At 50.5% G+C, this 16,187-nt stretch overlaps 2 protein-coding genes across 2 annotated transcripts; one reads left to right on the forward strand and one right to left on the reverse strand.

Annotated features, from left to right (window-relative positions):
- Positions 1–501: 501 nt before the first annotated feature.
- LOC114908465 (tubulin beta-7 chain) lies at positions 502–5,123 on the reverse strand. The gene is made up of 4 exons (XM_029244676.1): positions 4,776–5,123; positions 3,249–3,357; positions 2,865–2,975; positions 502–2,580 (listed from the first exon to the last, which is right to left on the reverse strand). Exons 1-4 carry the CDS (start codon positions 4,830–4,832, stop codon positions 1,523–1,525), a joined length of 1,335 nt encoding a protein of 444 aa, XP_029100509.1. The 5' UTR covers positions 4,833–5,123; the 3' UTR covers positions 502–1,522.
- A 1,535-nt stretch (positions 5,124–6,658) lies between these two features.
- On the forward strand, positions 6,659–16,182 carry LOC114908514 (mediator of DNA damage checkpoint protein 1-like; the record flags this gene model as incomplete). The annotated part of the gene is made up of 10 exons (XM_029244803.1): positions 6,659–6,933; positions 9,601–9,742; positions 10,348–10,728; positions 10,814–10,883; positions 11,172–12,646; positions 13,159–13,224; positions 13,390–13,479; positions 13,860–14,081; positions 14,767–14,810; positions 15,307–16,182. Coding segments are annotated over exons 1-10 (3,387 nt in total), but the record flags the coding sequence as incomplete, so codon positions are not given.
- Positions 16,183–16,187: the final 5 nt, after the last annotated feature.

Raw genomic sequence — 16,187 nt, forward strand, 5'->3', positions numbered from 1 at the left:
TGAGACTATTGTGCTCCTTGAAGCATGAGGTATTAGATGGAACAGTTTAGAATGGGACCATGGTGTGACGTCCCTCACTAGTGATTTTTTGCCTTAGGCTGAGAAAATCCACAGGATTACAGAAATCAGCGTTACCCATAACAGAAAGGAACCCTGGATGCACTGTGCATTCGAGATCCTTCTGGAGCACTGTTAGAAACAGACTGCTGGGGTCCAACCCATTCTGGTTCAGTACATCTGGGCAGGATCGTTCAAGGGGATGCTGATCTTGCAACCACTTGTCGTTCATCTCAGTTCCCTTTTCTGTCCCTAGATCCTGCATCTGGGCCTATACCTACCCCAGTTACTAAGACAGGTACAGGTGGTGGGTACCAGGGATTAAAGTGTAAGGATATTCTTCTCATTAGCTTATGGGAAGTAGAATGTATCATATAACTGAACTTGAGCCCCATGCCTCCACGAGCAATCTTTCCCTGAATGAGCACACATCTCACAACTTTTTTTTTCAATTCCCGTTTATTTTTGGCTCTTGGGGCAATGTCATCTTTTCAATATGAAAAAAAGCAGCAAGTTCAACACAATAGAAATCTGAAGTGTAGAATAGGACAAAACCAAGGGTAGGGGGGAAGGCAGTAGCAAAAGTAAGAGATGAGGTGTTGCCAAAGGATGGAGTGTCCTGTCCCCTCTCTGGGGAATGACATTTAGGTGGTAGCACATAGCTTTCCATATAGGTACAGAAGGGGTGATAGTCATTTTTTTCCATAAGAAAAGATAGGGCTGGGGAGTGGCTTTCTGGAGGCTTAGAGACTAGTCTCCCTTGCTCCTCTTGACCCCCTTTTCTGACCAGGGGAAAGGAAGGAATCCAACATTACGAGGGAGGTAAAGTGGAAGAGGGGAGGATCCCCCGCTTGACAGGGTGGTGGCCAGAACCTTGCAAAGGAAATAGCTCAGGACAGAGCTTGGAGGGAGATTGAAAATGGAGATAATACTGTTAACACCTCCCCAGAAGCTGAGAGGAGCAGAGAGCTACCTGGAAACTAGGACTTCAATAGCCTGGATGCCCCTCTCCAAAACCCCACCCCTTCCCAGTAGGGACTTCTACCTGCTGCTTCGTTTCCTTTCCCCTGGGCTACCACATGGGCCTAGGATGGCGGTCACCTATCCGGATTATCAGCACATGGTTCTGAATGGGATTTGATGAGACTCAGCTTCTTGAGAGTTTATCTTGAAAACAGAGAGGGAAATGTTAACTGGACAGATGGGAGGAGTGGGCACCAGAAGGAAATACAGGGTTACCCAGAATGGCAGAAATCTAGGTTCCCCAGAGTGGAAAGAGAGAGGAGACATTCAACAAACAACAGATATTTATTGAGCGCCTATTATGTGCCAGGCACTGTTCTAGAACCCCCCCCCAAAAAGAAAAAAAAAGAGGCAGAAAACGCAAATTCTGAGGGAGAGGAAAGGGGCGGCTAAGGAAGAAGGCAGAGGGGACTGAGAAGCCTGAGGTGGTGGGGACTCGGCCTTAGGCTTCCTCTTCGGCCTCCTCACCGAAATCCTCCTCCTCTTCTGCGGTGGCATCCTGGTACTGCTGGTACTCGGAGACGAGGTCGTTCATGTTGCTCTCAGCCTCGGTGAACTCCATTTCGTCCATGCCCTCACCTGTGTACCAGTGGAGGAAGGCCTTCCGGCGGAACATGGCAGTGAACTGCTCTGAGATGCGCTTGAACAGCTCCTGGATGGCTGTGCTGTTTCCAATGAAGGTGACCGCCATCTTGAGGCCACGGGGTGGGATGTCGCAGACGGCCGTTTTGACATTGTTGGGGATCCATTCCACGAAGTAGCTGCTGTTCTTGTTCTGCACGTTGAGCATCTGCTCATCGACCTCCTTCATGGACATCCGCCCACGGAAGACAGCAGCCACGGTGAGGTACCGGCCATGGCGGGGGTCACAGGCAGCCATCATGTTCTTGGCATCGAAGACCTGCTGGGTGAGCTCCGGCACAGTGAGGGCCCGATACTGCTGGCTTCCACGGCTGGTTAGAGGAGCAAAGCCAGGCATGAAAAAATGGAGACGTGGGAAGGGCACCATGTTGACTGCCAGCTTGCGGAGGTCAGCATTGAGCTGGCCAGGGAAGCGGAGGCAGGTGGTGACACCACTCATGGTGGCCGAGACCAGGTGGTTCAGGTCCCCGTAGGTTGGCGTGGTCAGCTTGAGGGTGCGGAAGCAGATGTCGTAAAGGGCCTCGTTGTCAATGCAGTAGGTCTCATCAGTGTTTTCCACCAGCTGATGGACGGAGAGGGTGGCATTGTAGGGCTCAACCACAGTGTCGGACACTTTGGGTGAGGGCACCACACTGAAGGTGTTCATGATGCGGTCAGGATACTCTTCACGGATCTTGCTGATGAGCAAGGTGCCCATTCCAGAGCCTGTGCCCCCGCCCAGCGAGTGGGTCAGCTGGAAGCCCTGCAGGCAGTCACAGCTCTCGGCCTCCTTCCGAACCACATCCAGGACCGAGTCGACCAGCTCGGCCCCCTCTGTATAGTGGCCCTTGGCCCAGTTGTTGCCTGCCCCAGACTGACCTGCAATGGGGTCAGAAGGCAAGCTTGGTTAGTAAAGTGTGGAAGATACATGGCCACATTTCTGCTTTTCAACTTTTGGAGTCATGCCAGTGGATGTATCTTCTCTCCCTCCCCTGTGTTACACCTGCCGCTCCCCCCAATTTACTATTTAAAGCAGTCACAACCTCTATCCTCCATTAGATTTCAAAACACAGCCCTGTATAAGTTCTTCAGTACAATCATTTCTAACTCTTGCTGCACCCAAATAACTTGAACAAGTATCTACTATTGTCTGTGTAACTCACCAAAAACAAAGTTGTCTGGTCTGAAGATCTGACCAAAAGGCCCTGAGCGAACAGAGTCCATGGTCCCGGGTTCTAGATCCACCAAGATAGCACGAGGAACATATTTGCCACCTACAGGGAATAAAGTAGCGTTGTAAAAACTGACCGACATATAGGTAAATATTTTGGGGCGGGGAGGCAGCCGGAGACCCAAACTTGTGATTCCAGGCACTGCCACCAGGTGGCAGCAGAGCCACTTTTGAGCCCCGTTGGGGGAAATGAAGAAAGGGCTCCAAAGGGAGAGAATGGATTCATTCAAAGGGGATAAAGGGTTTCCCAGGGAGGCAAGAGACCCTAGAGAAGTGGGAGTGATGGGACCCGTGATTCACGGCCTCCTGCCCTCACCTGTGGCTTCATTGTAGTACACGGAGATGCGGTCCAGCTGCAGGTCGCTATCCCCATGATAGGTGCCGGTGGGGTCGATGCCATGTTCATCACTGATCACCTCCCAGAACTGCCAGGGGAAGAGCAACGCGTCCTCAACAGCTCAGGTTCCAGCCAATTATACGCCCTCTACCGCCATTTTAATTCCAGATACGCCTGTGGCGGGCCCTCCCCTAGCGCCTGGCATTCCTTCTGCCTGCCACACCCTTCCCCTAAACACCTGCACACGCGGGAAAACTGCAGCTTTCACTGCTTGGGATGTGAGATGCTGTGGAAGGTCCCGGCGATCGCAGGCACCGAGGTGGGTAGATGGAAGCGCCCGACTTGCTCGGAGAAGCGAACCTCCCCGCCCCACCCCCCTTCGCAGGGCACAAAGAGCTGGGGGCCGGAGAAAGGAGCCACTGCCGCAGGCGCCCACCCCGCCCGGCACGTGACCGCGGCGCAGGCGCGCGCCTAGGCGCCGACAAAGGGAGGCGCCGCGCGTGGGCGGGGCCGGAGCGCGAATTCCGCGCGGTAAGGGCGGGACTTGGCTTGAGCTCGCGCGCCCCCAGCGGGCTGGCCCGGCCGCTTTGTCCCAGCGCGCCAGGGCGCCCGGGTCCCGCCCTTCTGCTCTAACGTAGCAGCCGCGCTTCCTCCCCGCCCCTCCCCCGCTACACTGTAACCGCGCGCAAAGGAAAAAAAAAACCTCCCCCTTGGCCTCGGAATTTTATTTCTTCTCTAGCTTTTAATTTTAACCCCCTTGCTTTAAATGAGGTTTTTCTTCCTTTGTCCTACTCTTTGGCCCTGAGGAGCCCTTTTAAAAAAAGCACTCCCCCTTTCCCCTAGCTCTTTCTCCATATCTGTTCACGCCCTAAAAGGGTCTCGGTTAAGGGCAAATGAAAGAAACTGAAATTAGTCCAGCACATATTAGCCTTCCATGCACGAAAAACTCGGGGACCGCCCCTTGGGGATCGCGGGTGCCCGGAGACACCTATCTTTTGTAAAGGATATCGCGTACTGCAGCCCACCCTGGCGCATCGCGTCCCCCACATTTGGATCTGACCTCTCTGCAGCTGCCCGCCAGCCTCGCCCCTTCCCCCTCCGGCTCAGCCCTCCGAAACCCCGCCAAAGGGGATGCACATGGGGAAAACCTCGTCTCGCTTTGTCTCGGGCCGTTTCCGCATCTCCCTCGCTCCCCGGTCCTCGGACCGTTAGAAGATGCCCTTTTTAAGTAAAATTTTACAGAAACTCGGTTTTCCCGCCCCCTAAACCTGAAGGGTGCTTTTAACAGCTTCCCCAAAATAAGCCTGCCAAGAAAAATTCCCCATTTTTCAAAAGCAAATCCCAGCTTTGCATAATACAAACGTGTATTATATATACATACAACTTTTAACGGGCAAAGCCTGACTAAGAATGGAGGATGCGAATGTCCCAGAGTCATTCGTCATAATTTACCTGGATTTTTTTCTTCTCAAAAATAAATATAGTCAAGAGGTTAAAAATCCTTACCTTGGCACCGATCTGATTGCCACACTGACCGGCCTGGATGTGCACGATTTCCCTCATTTTTAAAATTTATTGTAATCTTTTTGCTCGCCTCACAAGTGTGTACGGGGCAAGAAAATGATACGTAATTAGTTTTTCTCTGCTGCTGGTCGCAGGCTGGAAGGATGGGACGGGGCCCAGAGGTTGGAGCAGCGAGGTCCGAACTCGGCGGCAGGAAGGTTCTGAGAGGGAAAAAGGAGAGGGGAGGGCGCGGGAGGAAAGGCGGGCAGGGCGGGGCGCGCGTGCGCGGGGGCCGGGAGGCGGGAGAACGCGCCCCGCGAGGTGGTGGGGAGACAAAGCCTCACCGAGGCTGGCCCTGATTAGTCCGTGCTGGTCATGTATCAGACGTCCATTGGTCCCTGCTCGGCGGGACGAGCGCAGTCCTCCCTGGGAGTTGTAGTCCTCTATTGTTGTCCACGCTGCAAAATGAAAGAACAAATGGGTGGGTACTGGGTATGGGGGTTTTGGTTTGGGAGTTTTTAATGAAAAATGACCTTGCGCAAGGCTTCCTTCCTCTATGCCTGACTTTTCTGGTATAAAAAGAGAGTAGTTTACGGATACAGAAATTGGGAACCCGGGGGTGCCAGGCGTTCGAAGGTGGAGTGGGGGCACGCCCTGAAAGCTCCCCTCTGCGGTAGCTCTTGGGAAGACAGGACTGCTTAGCTCAGCGAAAACTGGGGAGAAATGCGGCATCCTGATCTGCTATCTAACAGCTGGTCCTTTGGTGACCCAAGGCATGAACTTCAGTAAACTGCTGCTCCCCCAGATACCTCAGGAAGAAGGAGGGGATTGCCCTCCTGCTATTTCCTTGGGAGTTTTCTAATGATAATGTTTAGAAACAAAATTGCAGCAAGGGCTTTTCAAGATAGAGAAGTAATTGTGTGAAGGGTATGTTCAAGAATAAGTTGAATGGTTTAGAGAAGTTGATATGTCAGAAGTGTCTGTCCATGTGGGGGGTCTGGGCCTTAGAGCAGCGTTTAACACACTGTATTGTCCAGCGGAGAACTATGGGGTGAGATACCTGATAGAATTTCAGTGTCTTCCAGCCTGCCTCTCTAGACACTGATGAAGTCAGTGTTTTTTCAGTTCACTGATTTCACTGACTAGGTGGCTGACCATTGCAACCTTCCAGGAGCCTCAGGATTGAAATAAAAGGGGTAGGGAGGTGATGGGGGAAAAACTGGATGAGCTGAAGTCTGAGTCGCATGTTTCATCTCAGGGATTAATTCAACTTGAGAGATACTAAGTGTCCACCAAACCAGGAGCTAGGGATACAAGAATGATTAAGAAGTAGCTCACTGTTTTCCAGGATCTTGCAATTTCGTGAGAAGTGTATAAACAATAATTGAGTGTGGTAAGCACTGTGATAAAGGACATGTTATATCAGGGTCATCATTGTTAATTCACATTGGATTCAACACACATTTCTCAGTCGTTTTATAAATAAAAGAACAAGTTGTGTAAGACCCGTCTACCCACTTAAAATAGAATGTTCATGTTTTACGGCATGATCACAATGAAAATAATTACGTATTTTGTGGTAGTGCAGAGAGTTCAGGATTTACAATTAGGGAACTGGTTTCAATTTGTCTCTACCTTACATTAGTTGTAGGCAAGTTATCGGCAGAGCTCCGATTCTTTCTATAAAACCTATTTCTGCCTATTGTAGTCAGAATGAAGTGAGATAAGAATGCAAAAGGTCTTCCTAAATTATTCATGTCAAATTATTATTCTTGTCTTAGTATGACATTTAATGAAATAAATGATATTTATCATCCTTGAACCCTTCAAAGAACTCGGTCAGTCTTCAAGATGGTTAACGAAACAGTTCTGTTTGCCTAGGGATCTTTACTCTTGGTGAATGACCTCAAAATGTCCATCAGGAATGTATTGTCAGAGAGGAAATGACATGACTTCAAGACGAGCTAACTCATAAGAAAATGACTTCCATTGCAATGAGTCCTCGAGCGCCACGCCTACGGGATATTTTCCAAACTGCAGCCTTCAGCCACGACTGCAACCCGCAACCCATTTTCATTTCTCATGAGTCAGCGGACTCCATGTCTGGGAGGACCGGGGGAGGACGCTCTGGCCGCACTAGATGCTTGGGGCGACGACTATGGTAAGTCCCTCTATCCGTCGCTGGCGGCCAGACTCTGTGGTCGCGATTTGGAAATCTGCGCGGGAAGTGGGCGGTGCGGTGAAGCGGCAGTGGGTTGTCCTCTGGAGCTGCCCAATCGAGGTGCGCTATTCTGTGCGCCTTCGGCGGCCTCTGATTACAGCCTCAGCCAACTGATCTCAGCCTCCCCGGAGAAGCCGCCCCTTTGAGCTTTAAGGGGGCGGGGACGGGGCGGGGCTCTGGCTGTGCCTCCGAATTGGCGGCTTGCTCTGTCGGCGTGCAGCCGGGCTGTGAAAGACAGCGGCAGGAGCCAATCAGCGAATCTGCCCCCGCCCCGCTCAGGCACTCGCGCCACCCCGGTCGCGGCCGTTACTGGTGGCGCGCGCGGGGACTCAAAGTAGGTGAGTTCTGGGGGGCCTCGCCCAAGGCTCCCCGGCTGACATCTTGGTTTTCCCCGGTGGGCGGGAGGGGCGTGCCTTGGGTACGACTGGGCGGAGGATACTTGGAAATTTGCTGCTCGGATTATAATACTCATCCTTACCTGACGCTCCTCCCTGACCTTAGGTATGAAAACACAGGGAGCCGTTGGGCTAGGAGGGAGCCCATGGGATGGAGGGAGATCAAAGGTGGTGGCCCATGGATTGGAGACGAGGGTCATGGGTACCAGCTGAGTTCGCCAGTCTTAAGAACAGAGTTAACACTATCTCCATGGAGGTGTCCTACTTTCCCAACCTGTCAACAGTTTCCGTTTAGAGTAACATCTTTCATACTGTTTTGAGTTTTCATCTTATTTGTTCTTTAATCAGGAGGGCAGAGTTAATTTTACTTTTGGTTCAGGAATGTATCCCGAATACTTACAGCGGTACCAGGTGCGCAATAACTGTTGAATGAATATGATGGACCCTTGGGGAAAAGACAGAGTTCTTCTGCCTTGTCCAGTTCTCGGGGGGGTGTGAGGCAGAAATGGAATGTAATAGTTACACTATGGTGAGAGCTATCAGGATAAGTCCAAGTCCATAAGTCCAATCCACTTAGGAACATGGGGAACACCAGAAAACAGAGAAGACTCCAGGCAAGGCTTTGCTGAGGTAGTGACATTTGAACTGAATTGTAAAGGATGGGTAGGATTTGGACCAGAAGACTATGAGCAAAGGGCTAAGGAGCTGGCTAAGGCCTGCAAATGAAAGGGAGTAATGTGTTCAGAGACTGGGGAGAAGGTCCATGTGGCTGAATCATAGGCTTGGGTGAGGTGCGGGTGGGACATACATTTGAGGATATGAGGTTCTGATTGTGGAGGGTCTTGCTAAGGAGTTTAGATTTTATTTTATCCTATGGGCATGGAAATCCATCAAAGAATATTAAACAGAGGAGAGACATTATCTGGGTGGTCCTGGACAAATACCTTAATCCATCTGTATTGCAGTTTCTTTATCTGAGAAATAGAAAGTAATAATAAGGAATTCCCTGGCGCTCCAGTGGCTAGGACTCCGTGCTTCCACTGCAGGGGCCAGGGGTTTGATCCCTGGTCGAGGAACCAAGATCCCACATGCCATGCTGCGTGTCCAAAAGGAAAACAACCAAAAAAAAAAGTAATAATAATAGTTTACAGGGTTCTTGTGATAATTAAATAAGTCAGTGAATATAAAGTATTTAGAGCAGTTCTTGACACCTACCAAGCCTCTCTTTTGGCTGTTATGATTTTTTGCAGTTTAGTCTGATCACACTGAGATGATCTGATAAAGTGTAAAAAGCATGGGCTTTGCAGCCAGAAGCACATTTATTCCTACTCTTTTCATTTACCTGCTATGTTATCCTGATTGAATATTTATAGCCTTAGTGTCCTAAACACCTGCCTCATGGCTACTATGCCTGATACATAGTTGGTGTTTGGCAAAAGTTATCCCAATAGTGGATAGTGAAATCAATTTAGTGGATTGCAAATCGGCGTTTAAAGAATTGAGAAGAGAAAAAAACAGAATGACAACTATCAGTGTGTTGTATAAAGGCTTAACATTGTTTCTCAAAACATTTGTCTATAAATAAGCATGTGGGGGTTTTTTTGTTTTTTGGTTTTTTTAAGATTTATTTATTTATTATTATTTATTTAATTTTGGCTGTGTCGGGTCTTAGTTGCAGCATGCGGGATCTTCATTGAGGCATGCGGGATCTTTCATTGCGGTGCCGGGGCTTCTCTCTAGTTGTAGTGTGCGGGTTTTCTCTTCTCTAGTTGTGGCGCGCAGGCTCCAGGGCACGTGGGCTCTGTAGTTTGTGGCACGCAGGCTCTCTAGTTGAGGCGCCCGAGCTTAGTAGTTGTGGCACACAGGTTTAGTTGCCCCGCGACATGTGGGATCTTAGTTCCCTGATCAGGGATCGAACCTGAGTCCCCTGCGTTGGGAGGCAGATTCTTTACCACTGGACAACCAGGGAAGTCCCAAGCATGTGTTTTTGTATATATTTCTGTACTGGGGACTCTATAATATTTATTTCTTATTCCGTATCATGGTCAAAGATATTTCTTAAATGCTTCAGAAGAATAACAACAGAATGATTGGCAGAAAGGGAAGCATCAGCCTCCATAGCAATCCAGGTTTACAGCAGTTAGCAGTCTCCTCTCTGAGGCTGTGTGTGTGACCCACTGAAAGAGGTGATAATAATGTGTTTTTTCCTCAGATCATGGAAGACACCCAGGTTATTAACTGGGAAGTTGAACAAGAGGAGGAGGTTGAAGAGAGACCCAGTGAATCTTTGGGGTGTAGCTTGGAGCCCCTTGGGCGACTGCGTATCTTCAGTAGTTCCTATGGACCAGAAAAAGGTCAGGGGTTATTGGGTGCTGAAGTACTGGTATTTCTTTTTCTTTTTTTTTTTTTTAGGCCTCTTATTTCTGTGGCGAGGTAATTGGAGGGTTGCAAGCTTAGATATGCATCTGGGAGATCTGAAAAAAGGTTTTACTGGGAATGGAGAAGAGGGGGCTGATTGATCTGATTGCTCCAGGCAAGTGCCCTGGACTCAATGGGGGTGCTTTTACTTTGGTAGGAGAAGATGAAGGGATTCAGATAAAAATCCAGTGAGGTCTGGAAATGGGTGATGGTGATGTTTTGCACAACAATGTGAATGTACTTACCGTCACTGAACTGTACACTGAAAAGTTGGCTGAATGGTAAATTTTATGTATGTTTTACATAAATGGTAAATTTTATGTATATTTTACAATAGAAAATAATCCAGTGTGGATGGATGGGGTATTGATTATGAATAATGCATTGCATATATTCTTTATTAGCTAGTTATCCTGGGGCCTTTTATTTTTCTAATGCATGGGGGGACCTTGAGTGAGTAGTGAGGTACTTAACAGGAACGTTTTCCTAATAGAAGGTCAGGACTCTGGCCTTGGAACCCATATACCTCTCTAATTCTTAGATTTCCCACTATACCTTGGGAAGAATGTGGTAGGCCGAATGCCTGATTGCTCTGTGGCCCTGCCCTATTCATCTATCTCCAAACAACATGCGGTGATTGAAATCTTGGCCTGGGACAAGGCGCCTGTCCTCCGGGATTGTGGAAGCCTCAATGGTACTCAAATCCTGAGGCCTCCTAAGGTCCTGGGCCCTGGGGTGAGTCATCGTTTGAGGGACCGGGAGTTGATTCTCTTTGCTGACTTGCCCTGCCAGTACCATCGCTTGGATGTCCCCCTGCCCTTTGTCTCCCGGGGCCCTCTAACTATAGAGGAGACACCCAGGGTACAGGGAGGAACTCAACCCCACAGGCTTCTGTTGGCTGAGGACTCAGAGGAAGAAGTAGGTAAGTTTGTGTATTGGGAGGGCGGGTGAGGAGATGGGGATCGTGAGTGTAAAACTGTCAACTTACTCCTTTCTACAACTGACAGATTCTCTTTCTGAAAAGTGTGTGGTGAAAGGACCAAGGACCTCCTTTTTGGCAACAGTAGTTCCAGAGAGGTGAGTGCCAAAGGGCCAGACACCTGAGTCCTCAAAAGGAGGAGGAATCGGGCTGGAGGATCCATCTCTACGAGAACTTATTACCATGAAAGTCTGGGCTGGGGAACTACACATACTCATTCAATCACTGAATTTTTATTGAGCACCTCAGATGTGCCAAGTAGAAAACTAACTGCTGGAGATAGAAAAGAAAATACTACCTCATGTCTGCCCTCGAGGAGCTCCTAGTTGAGTGGGGTATCCCTTCTGGGGAAGTAGATTCTATAGACTCTCCTCTTCCCTTCACAGCGATGAAGAGGGACCTTCCTCTCCCCTGGATGTCCCTGGGCCACCTTTTGCCTTCAACTTGAACAGTGACACAGATGAGGAAGAAAGTCAGCAACCAGGAGCAGGGGAGGGCTCCTCAGCTGCCAGAAGAGTCACCGCTGCAGAGACAGAACAGCCTAAACCTGTCACAACTGGAGTCCAGCTTGAAAAGGATCAGTGTTCAGTGAAGGAGAAGAACAATGACACGAAAGTTGAGAGGAGCGCGAGGAGTAGGGTGGTTCCAGTTGGAGTGATTCTGGAGAGGAGCCAGCCTGCTGGGGAGGACAGTGACACAGATGTGGATGATGAGAGCGGGCCTCTGAGAAGGCTCACTGGGGTCCATCTGGAAAGGGCCCAGCCTTGTGGCTTCATAGACAGTGATACTGATGTGGAAGAAGAGGGGATCCCTGCGACCCCAGCTGTAGTTCCTGTGAGGAAGAGGCACAGCTTCCATGAAGTTGGTACAGAGAGTCCTCGGGCACCTGGCGTGGCACATCAGCAGGAGAGCCCGGCTGGTAGTGATACAGATATAGAGGAGGGGGAGGCCCCCCTGACTGTCCCTCTGGACAAAAGCCGAGCCTCCGTCGTGATCGATAGCAATACAGATGACAAGGAAGAAGTCTCAGCAGCGCTCACGCTGGCACATCTACGAGAGAGCCGGGCCGTTGCGTGGAACAGAGATCCAGATGCAGAAGACGATAGGGCCCAACCGGTGGCCCTTCTGGAGCAAAGCCAAGCCTCTGCTGGGAGAGACAGTGACACAGACGTGAAGGAAAAGGGGCTCCCAGTGGAGAAGACAGGAACTGTTCCCAGGGGTCACACGGGCAAGGCATATTCAGAAAAGAGTCATCCTTCTCTCAGGGACAGTGATACAGAGGTAACGGAAGAGAAGAGCTCACCAGGGTTCCACCTGGAGAGAAGCCAAGCCTCTGCCACAGTGCATGTCAACACACAAGTAGTGGAGGAAGTCCCACCAGGGCCAGCTGTTATACTTCTGGAGAAGCATCAAGTACCTGTAGCATGGACACATCAAACAGATGTGGAAGCTGAAGGAGGCCCAGCAAAGCTGCCTGTGGTGTATCTAGAAGAAGCCCGGCCTCCTCCGGCTAGGGACTGTGACCCAGATGCGGAGGGGAACGCATCCTTCGCAGCCTCGGCAGTGGCAGATGTAAGAAAGAGCCAGCTTCAGGCAGAAGAAGATACTGGGACAGAGCGGGCTGTAGCCGTTCTTGAACAGGGCAGGGCTTTTATGGCTGGGGCCCAGGGTGGGTCACCCGCGGCCCAAGTGGAGCAGGACCTTCTCCCTGGCTCAAGGAATAACATAGCAGATCTGGTGGTGGACACAGGCACTCCAGGGGAACCCACCCAGCCACAGAGACGGGGGGCCCAGACCCCCACAGAAAGGGAGAGAGAACCACATGTGGATAGGACCATGGACTCTGGAGACAACCACGATGGTTAGTGCTGGCCTTTCTTCCTCCCTTAACCCCTGCAGTAAAGAATGCTTCTAGGGTATCTTAGTTCATTTGAGCTGCTATAACAAAATACCATAGACTGGGTAGCTTATAAACAACAGAAGTTTATTTTTCACAGTTCTAAAGCCTGGGAAGTCCAAGATACCAGCAGATTCAGTGCCTGGTGAGGCCCTGCTTCCTTCTTCATAGGCAGCCATCTTCTCACTATGTCCTCACGTGGCAGAAGGGCCCAAGGAAGCTCTCTGGAGTCTCTTTTATAAGGGCACTGATCCCATTCACATGGGCTCCACCCTCATGACCTAATCACCTCCCAGAAGCCCCACCTCCTAATACCCTCACATTGGAAATTAGGTTTCAATGTAAGAATTTTGGGGGAGACACAGAGATTCAGTCTATTGCATGGTGTTGGGGCTGAGGAGGGAATAGTAGAGTAAAAGGAAGGAGTTAAGGGTCAGCTGTGATTTTTTAATTATCCTATATTCCTCCCCCACCAGATTCTGAAGATCTGGACCTGCAAGCTACCCAGTGCTTTGTGGAGAGAGAGAATCAGAGCCTGGAAGGTGAGGACATCTGTGTCATGTGGATACTGGTACAAACAGGAGCTTGGAGATCAGACTGGTAGTCCTTGAAGTGTGTGAAAGCTGGGATGGTCAGGGTGGGAAACTAAGAATGGGACCCTGGAGTTCTGTGGAGCAGTGCTCAGGCCATGCTTTCTTGTGCAACAGTCCCCAGCATGGAGGATGAACCCACCCAGGCCTTCCTGTTTACTCTGCCCCAAGAGCCTGGCCCTTCCCGTTGCAGCTTCCAGGCCACAGGTATAAGAAACTCTCTCCTCCTCTGTGTCCCTAACTTGGTATCCTTATTCCCCCTCTACACGTTTCTTTTATATTCCTTGACGTTTTGCTGATGTTCCTCCATCTCATCAGAAAAAAAATGCCATATTAAGTCAGACCCATAGAGCAACTAGTCTAGCATAAGTTTTTAAGAGGCTACTGAGAGAGCTTTTATATGAAGGTTTGGGCTTACTTTTTGAGACAAATGTTAAATGTTATGACTATCTTCCTTACTCCCAGCTTTCCTTTAATAACCCATTTAAATTTATTATGCATGAATTTGTCTTCATCTTTTCTCAAGCTATTACCTTTTCAACCTACATTCCTCCCTCTTCTCTCTCTCTCTCTCACTCTGCTTTCAGGTTCCTTGGATGAGCCATGGGAGGTCTTGGCTACACAGCCATTCTGTCCAAGAGAGTCTGGAGCCTCTGAGCCCCAGCCCATTGCCGCCCACATTGAAGCCCATGCATCTTGCCCCTCTCCACCTACGGCAGCACCACAAGAGCAACATCCAGAGAGTCCAGTTCATGCAGAGCCACTGGGGATTCAAGGCAGAGGGATGCAGACTGTGGAGGAAGACATGGGTACACCAAGAGAGACAGCAGAGAGGGTGACCCCTGAGAGAGAGCCATTGGAGAGGGAAACTGAGAAACTGCCCTCGGAAGGAGAGAGGGAAGATGTGATGGGAGAGGAAGAATCAACCAGGGGGATACAGGACAGAGAACAAAAACAGGTGTTAGCTAGAGATACTCAGAAACAAGAGTCTGACAAAAAAGTAAAAAGTGCAAGTACTGAAAGGGATATGGAGAGTTTGAAGGTAGAAATTGAGACACCCGAGGAAATACAAGAGAAAGAGAGAGAAAAGCAGACTCTTACAAGAGAAATATTTGACAGAGAAGCAGAGAAACCAGTAGCAGAGAGAGAGTGTGAGGCAGGTGGGTTACAAGGGAAGGTACCCAAAGTGATGCTGGACAGAGGCCCACAGACAGGGGAGACAGAGGCGGGGGGCCAGGACCAGAAAGGCCAGGCCTCAGGTTCGACACCAGAGCCTGGAGTGGGGGCGGGAGACCTTCAGGGACTTGCTTCAGACCCCATAGCTTCTGGGAGCCAGTCAGGTGGAGGAAGGGGTGCCCCAGTGGGCCCCAGGAGGCAGCAGAGAGGTAAGTGAAGGTAGAGGGGAGCCTAAGGTGGTACACAGCCCTCATGATAATCAACCGCTAAGTGACTGACTGCTTAGACCTCAGCTACTTGTCTTTCCCTTCTGTCTAGGCTACTTGAATTGCAAGATGCCACCTGCTGAGAAGGCTTCCAGGGTGAGAGCTGCTTCCTGTACCCACCTCCCCACTCCACAGGTCATCTCTGTATCTCCTCCACTGCCCCTTCCCCTGACCTTGCTTTCATTTACTCCTTTCCCCATACGTTTAACTTTTCTTCCATTTTCACTGCTCCTTAGTTGGCTTCTTGGTTGGCTCCTTAGTTGGCTTCTATCCGTTTACTTTGACACCTGTTGTTTTCCATATCTGTTCCCCGAGTTCTGTGTCCCCCTCCCTGACTCAGAAAGCTCCTTTTTTCAAGTCCCTTTCCTCTTTCTCCTAACCGTCCTCTTTATTAGAATCATCCATATATGGAGAATACTATACTGGCATTTTGGGGAGAGGTCTTTGGGAAAGAGGGAATTCCCAGTCTAATGGAACAGACAGAAAGAGAGATGCCACGAGTACACTCTGTAAACAAGGATCAAGAACAGTATCCAAGTCCTGTCTCTCTTCTCTGTCTCTTCCTCCCTCACTGGCTTCCATTTCTCCCCAGGGTGATCAGGAATCCCCAGATGCTTGTCGGCCTCCTGCACTGCAGGAGGCTTCAGCGCCTCTCCAAAACCCCCTCATCTCTCAGAGCCAGAAACATCCTGCCCCTCAGTCCCTCCTTTCGCCCTCTCTACCTCCTTTAGAACGGCCCATTCCCAGGACCAGACAAAATGAGAGTCAGGAAGCTCTGGAGACTCCCTTTTCCTCAGAGCTGGACTCTCTTCACCCAAAACCCAAAGTCAAGCCCCAAGGGTCCTCTCCAGTTTCTTCTGTACCCCTTGAGCCCCACCCTACCGCCTCCACAGACCAGCTTGTCACCCCCAAGCCCACATCTCGGGCCACTCGGGGCAGGACACTTAGGTCCTCTGTCAAAACCCCTGAACGAAATGTCTCCACAGTCCCTGAGCTCCAGCCTTCTGCCCACACAGACCAGGCTGTCACCCCCAAACCCACATCTCGGGCCACTCGGGGCAGGACACAGAGGGCTTCTGTCAAGACTCCCGAACCAGTTATCTCCACAGCCCCTGGGCCCCAGCCTTCCACTCCCACAGACCAGGCTGTCACCCCCAAACCCACATCTCGGGCCACTAGGGGCAGGACACAGAGGGCTTCTGTCAAGACTCCCGAACCAGTTATCGCCACAGCCCCTGAGCCCCACCCTTCCACTCCCACATCTCAGGCCACTCGGGGCAGGACACAGAGGGTTTCTGTCAAGGCTCCCGAACCAGTTATCTCCACAGCCCCTGAGCCCCAGCCTTCCACTCCCACAGACCAGCCTGTCACCCCCAAACCCACATCTCAGGCCACTAGGGGCAGGACACAGAGGGCTTCAGTCAAAGCTCCCGAACCAGTTATCGCCACAGCCCCTGAGCCCCAGCCTTCCAC

Source organism: Monodon monoceros, unplaced genomic scaffold (genome assembly GCF_005190385.1).
Source record: "Monodon monoceros isolate NGI ecotype Baffin Bay Population unplaced genomic scaffold, NGI_Narwhal_1 Contig3801_ctg1, whole genome shotgun sequence".
NCBI classification, from domain to species: domain Eukaryota; kingdom Metazoa; phylum Chordata; class Mammalia; order Artiodactyla; family Monodontidae; genus Monodon; species Monodon monoceros.

Coding starts and splice junctions, on each gene's coding strand:
- LOC114908465 (XM_029244676.1), bottom strand. CDS start 4,832: ATGAGGGAAATCGTGCACATCCAGGCCGGTCAGTGTGGCAATCAGATC. Junction 3,358..4,775: donor GCAATCAGATCGGTGCCAAG/GTAAGGATTTTT, acceptor TTCCCCTGGCAG/TTCTGGGAGGTGATCAGTGA. Junction 2,581..2,864: donor ACCAGACAACTTTGTTTTTG/GTGAGTTACACA, acceptor ACCCCATTGCAG/GTCAGTCTGGGGCAGGCAAC.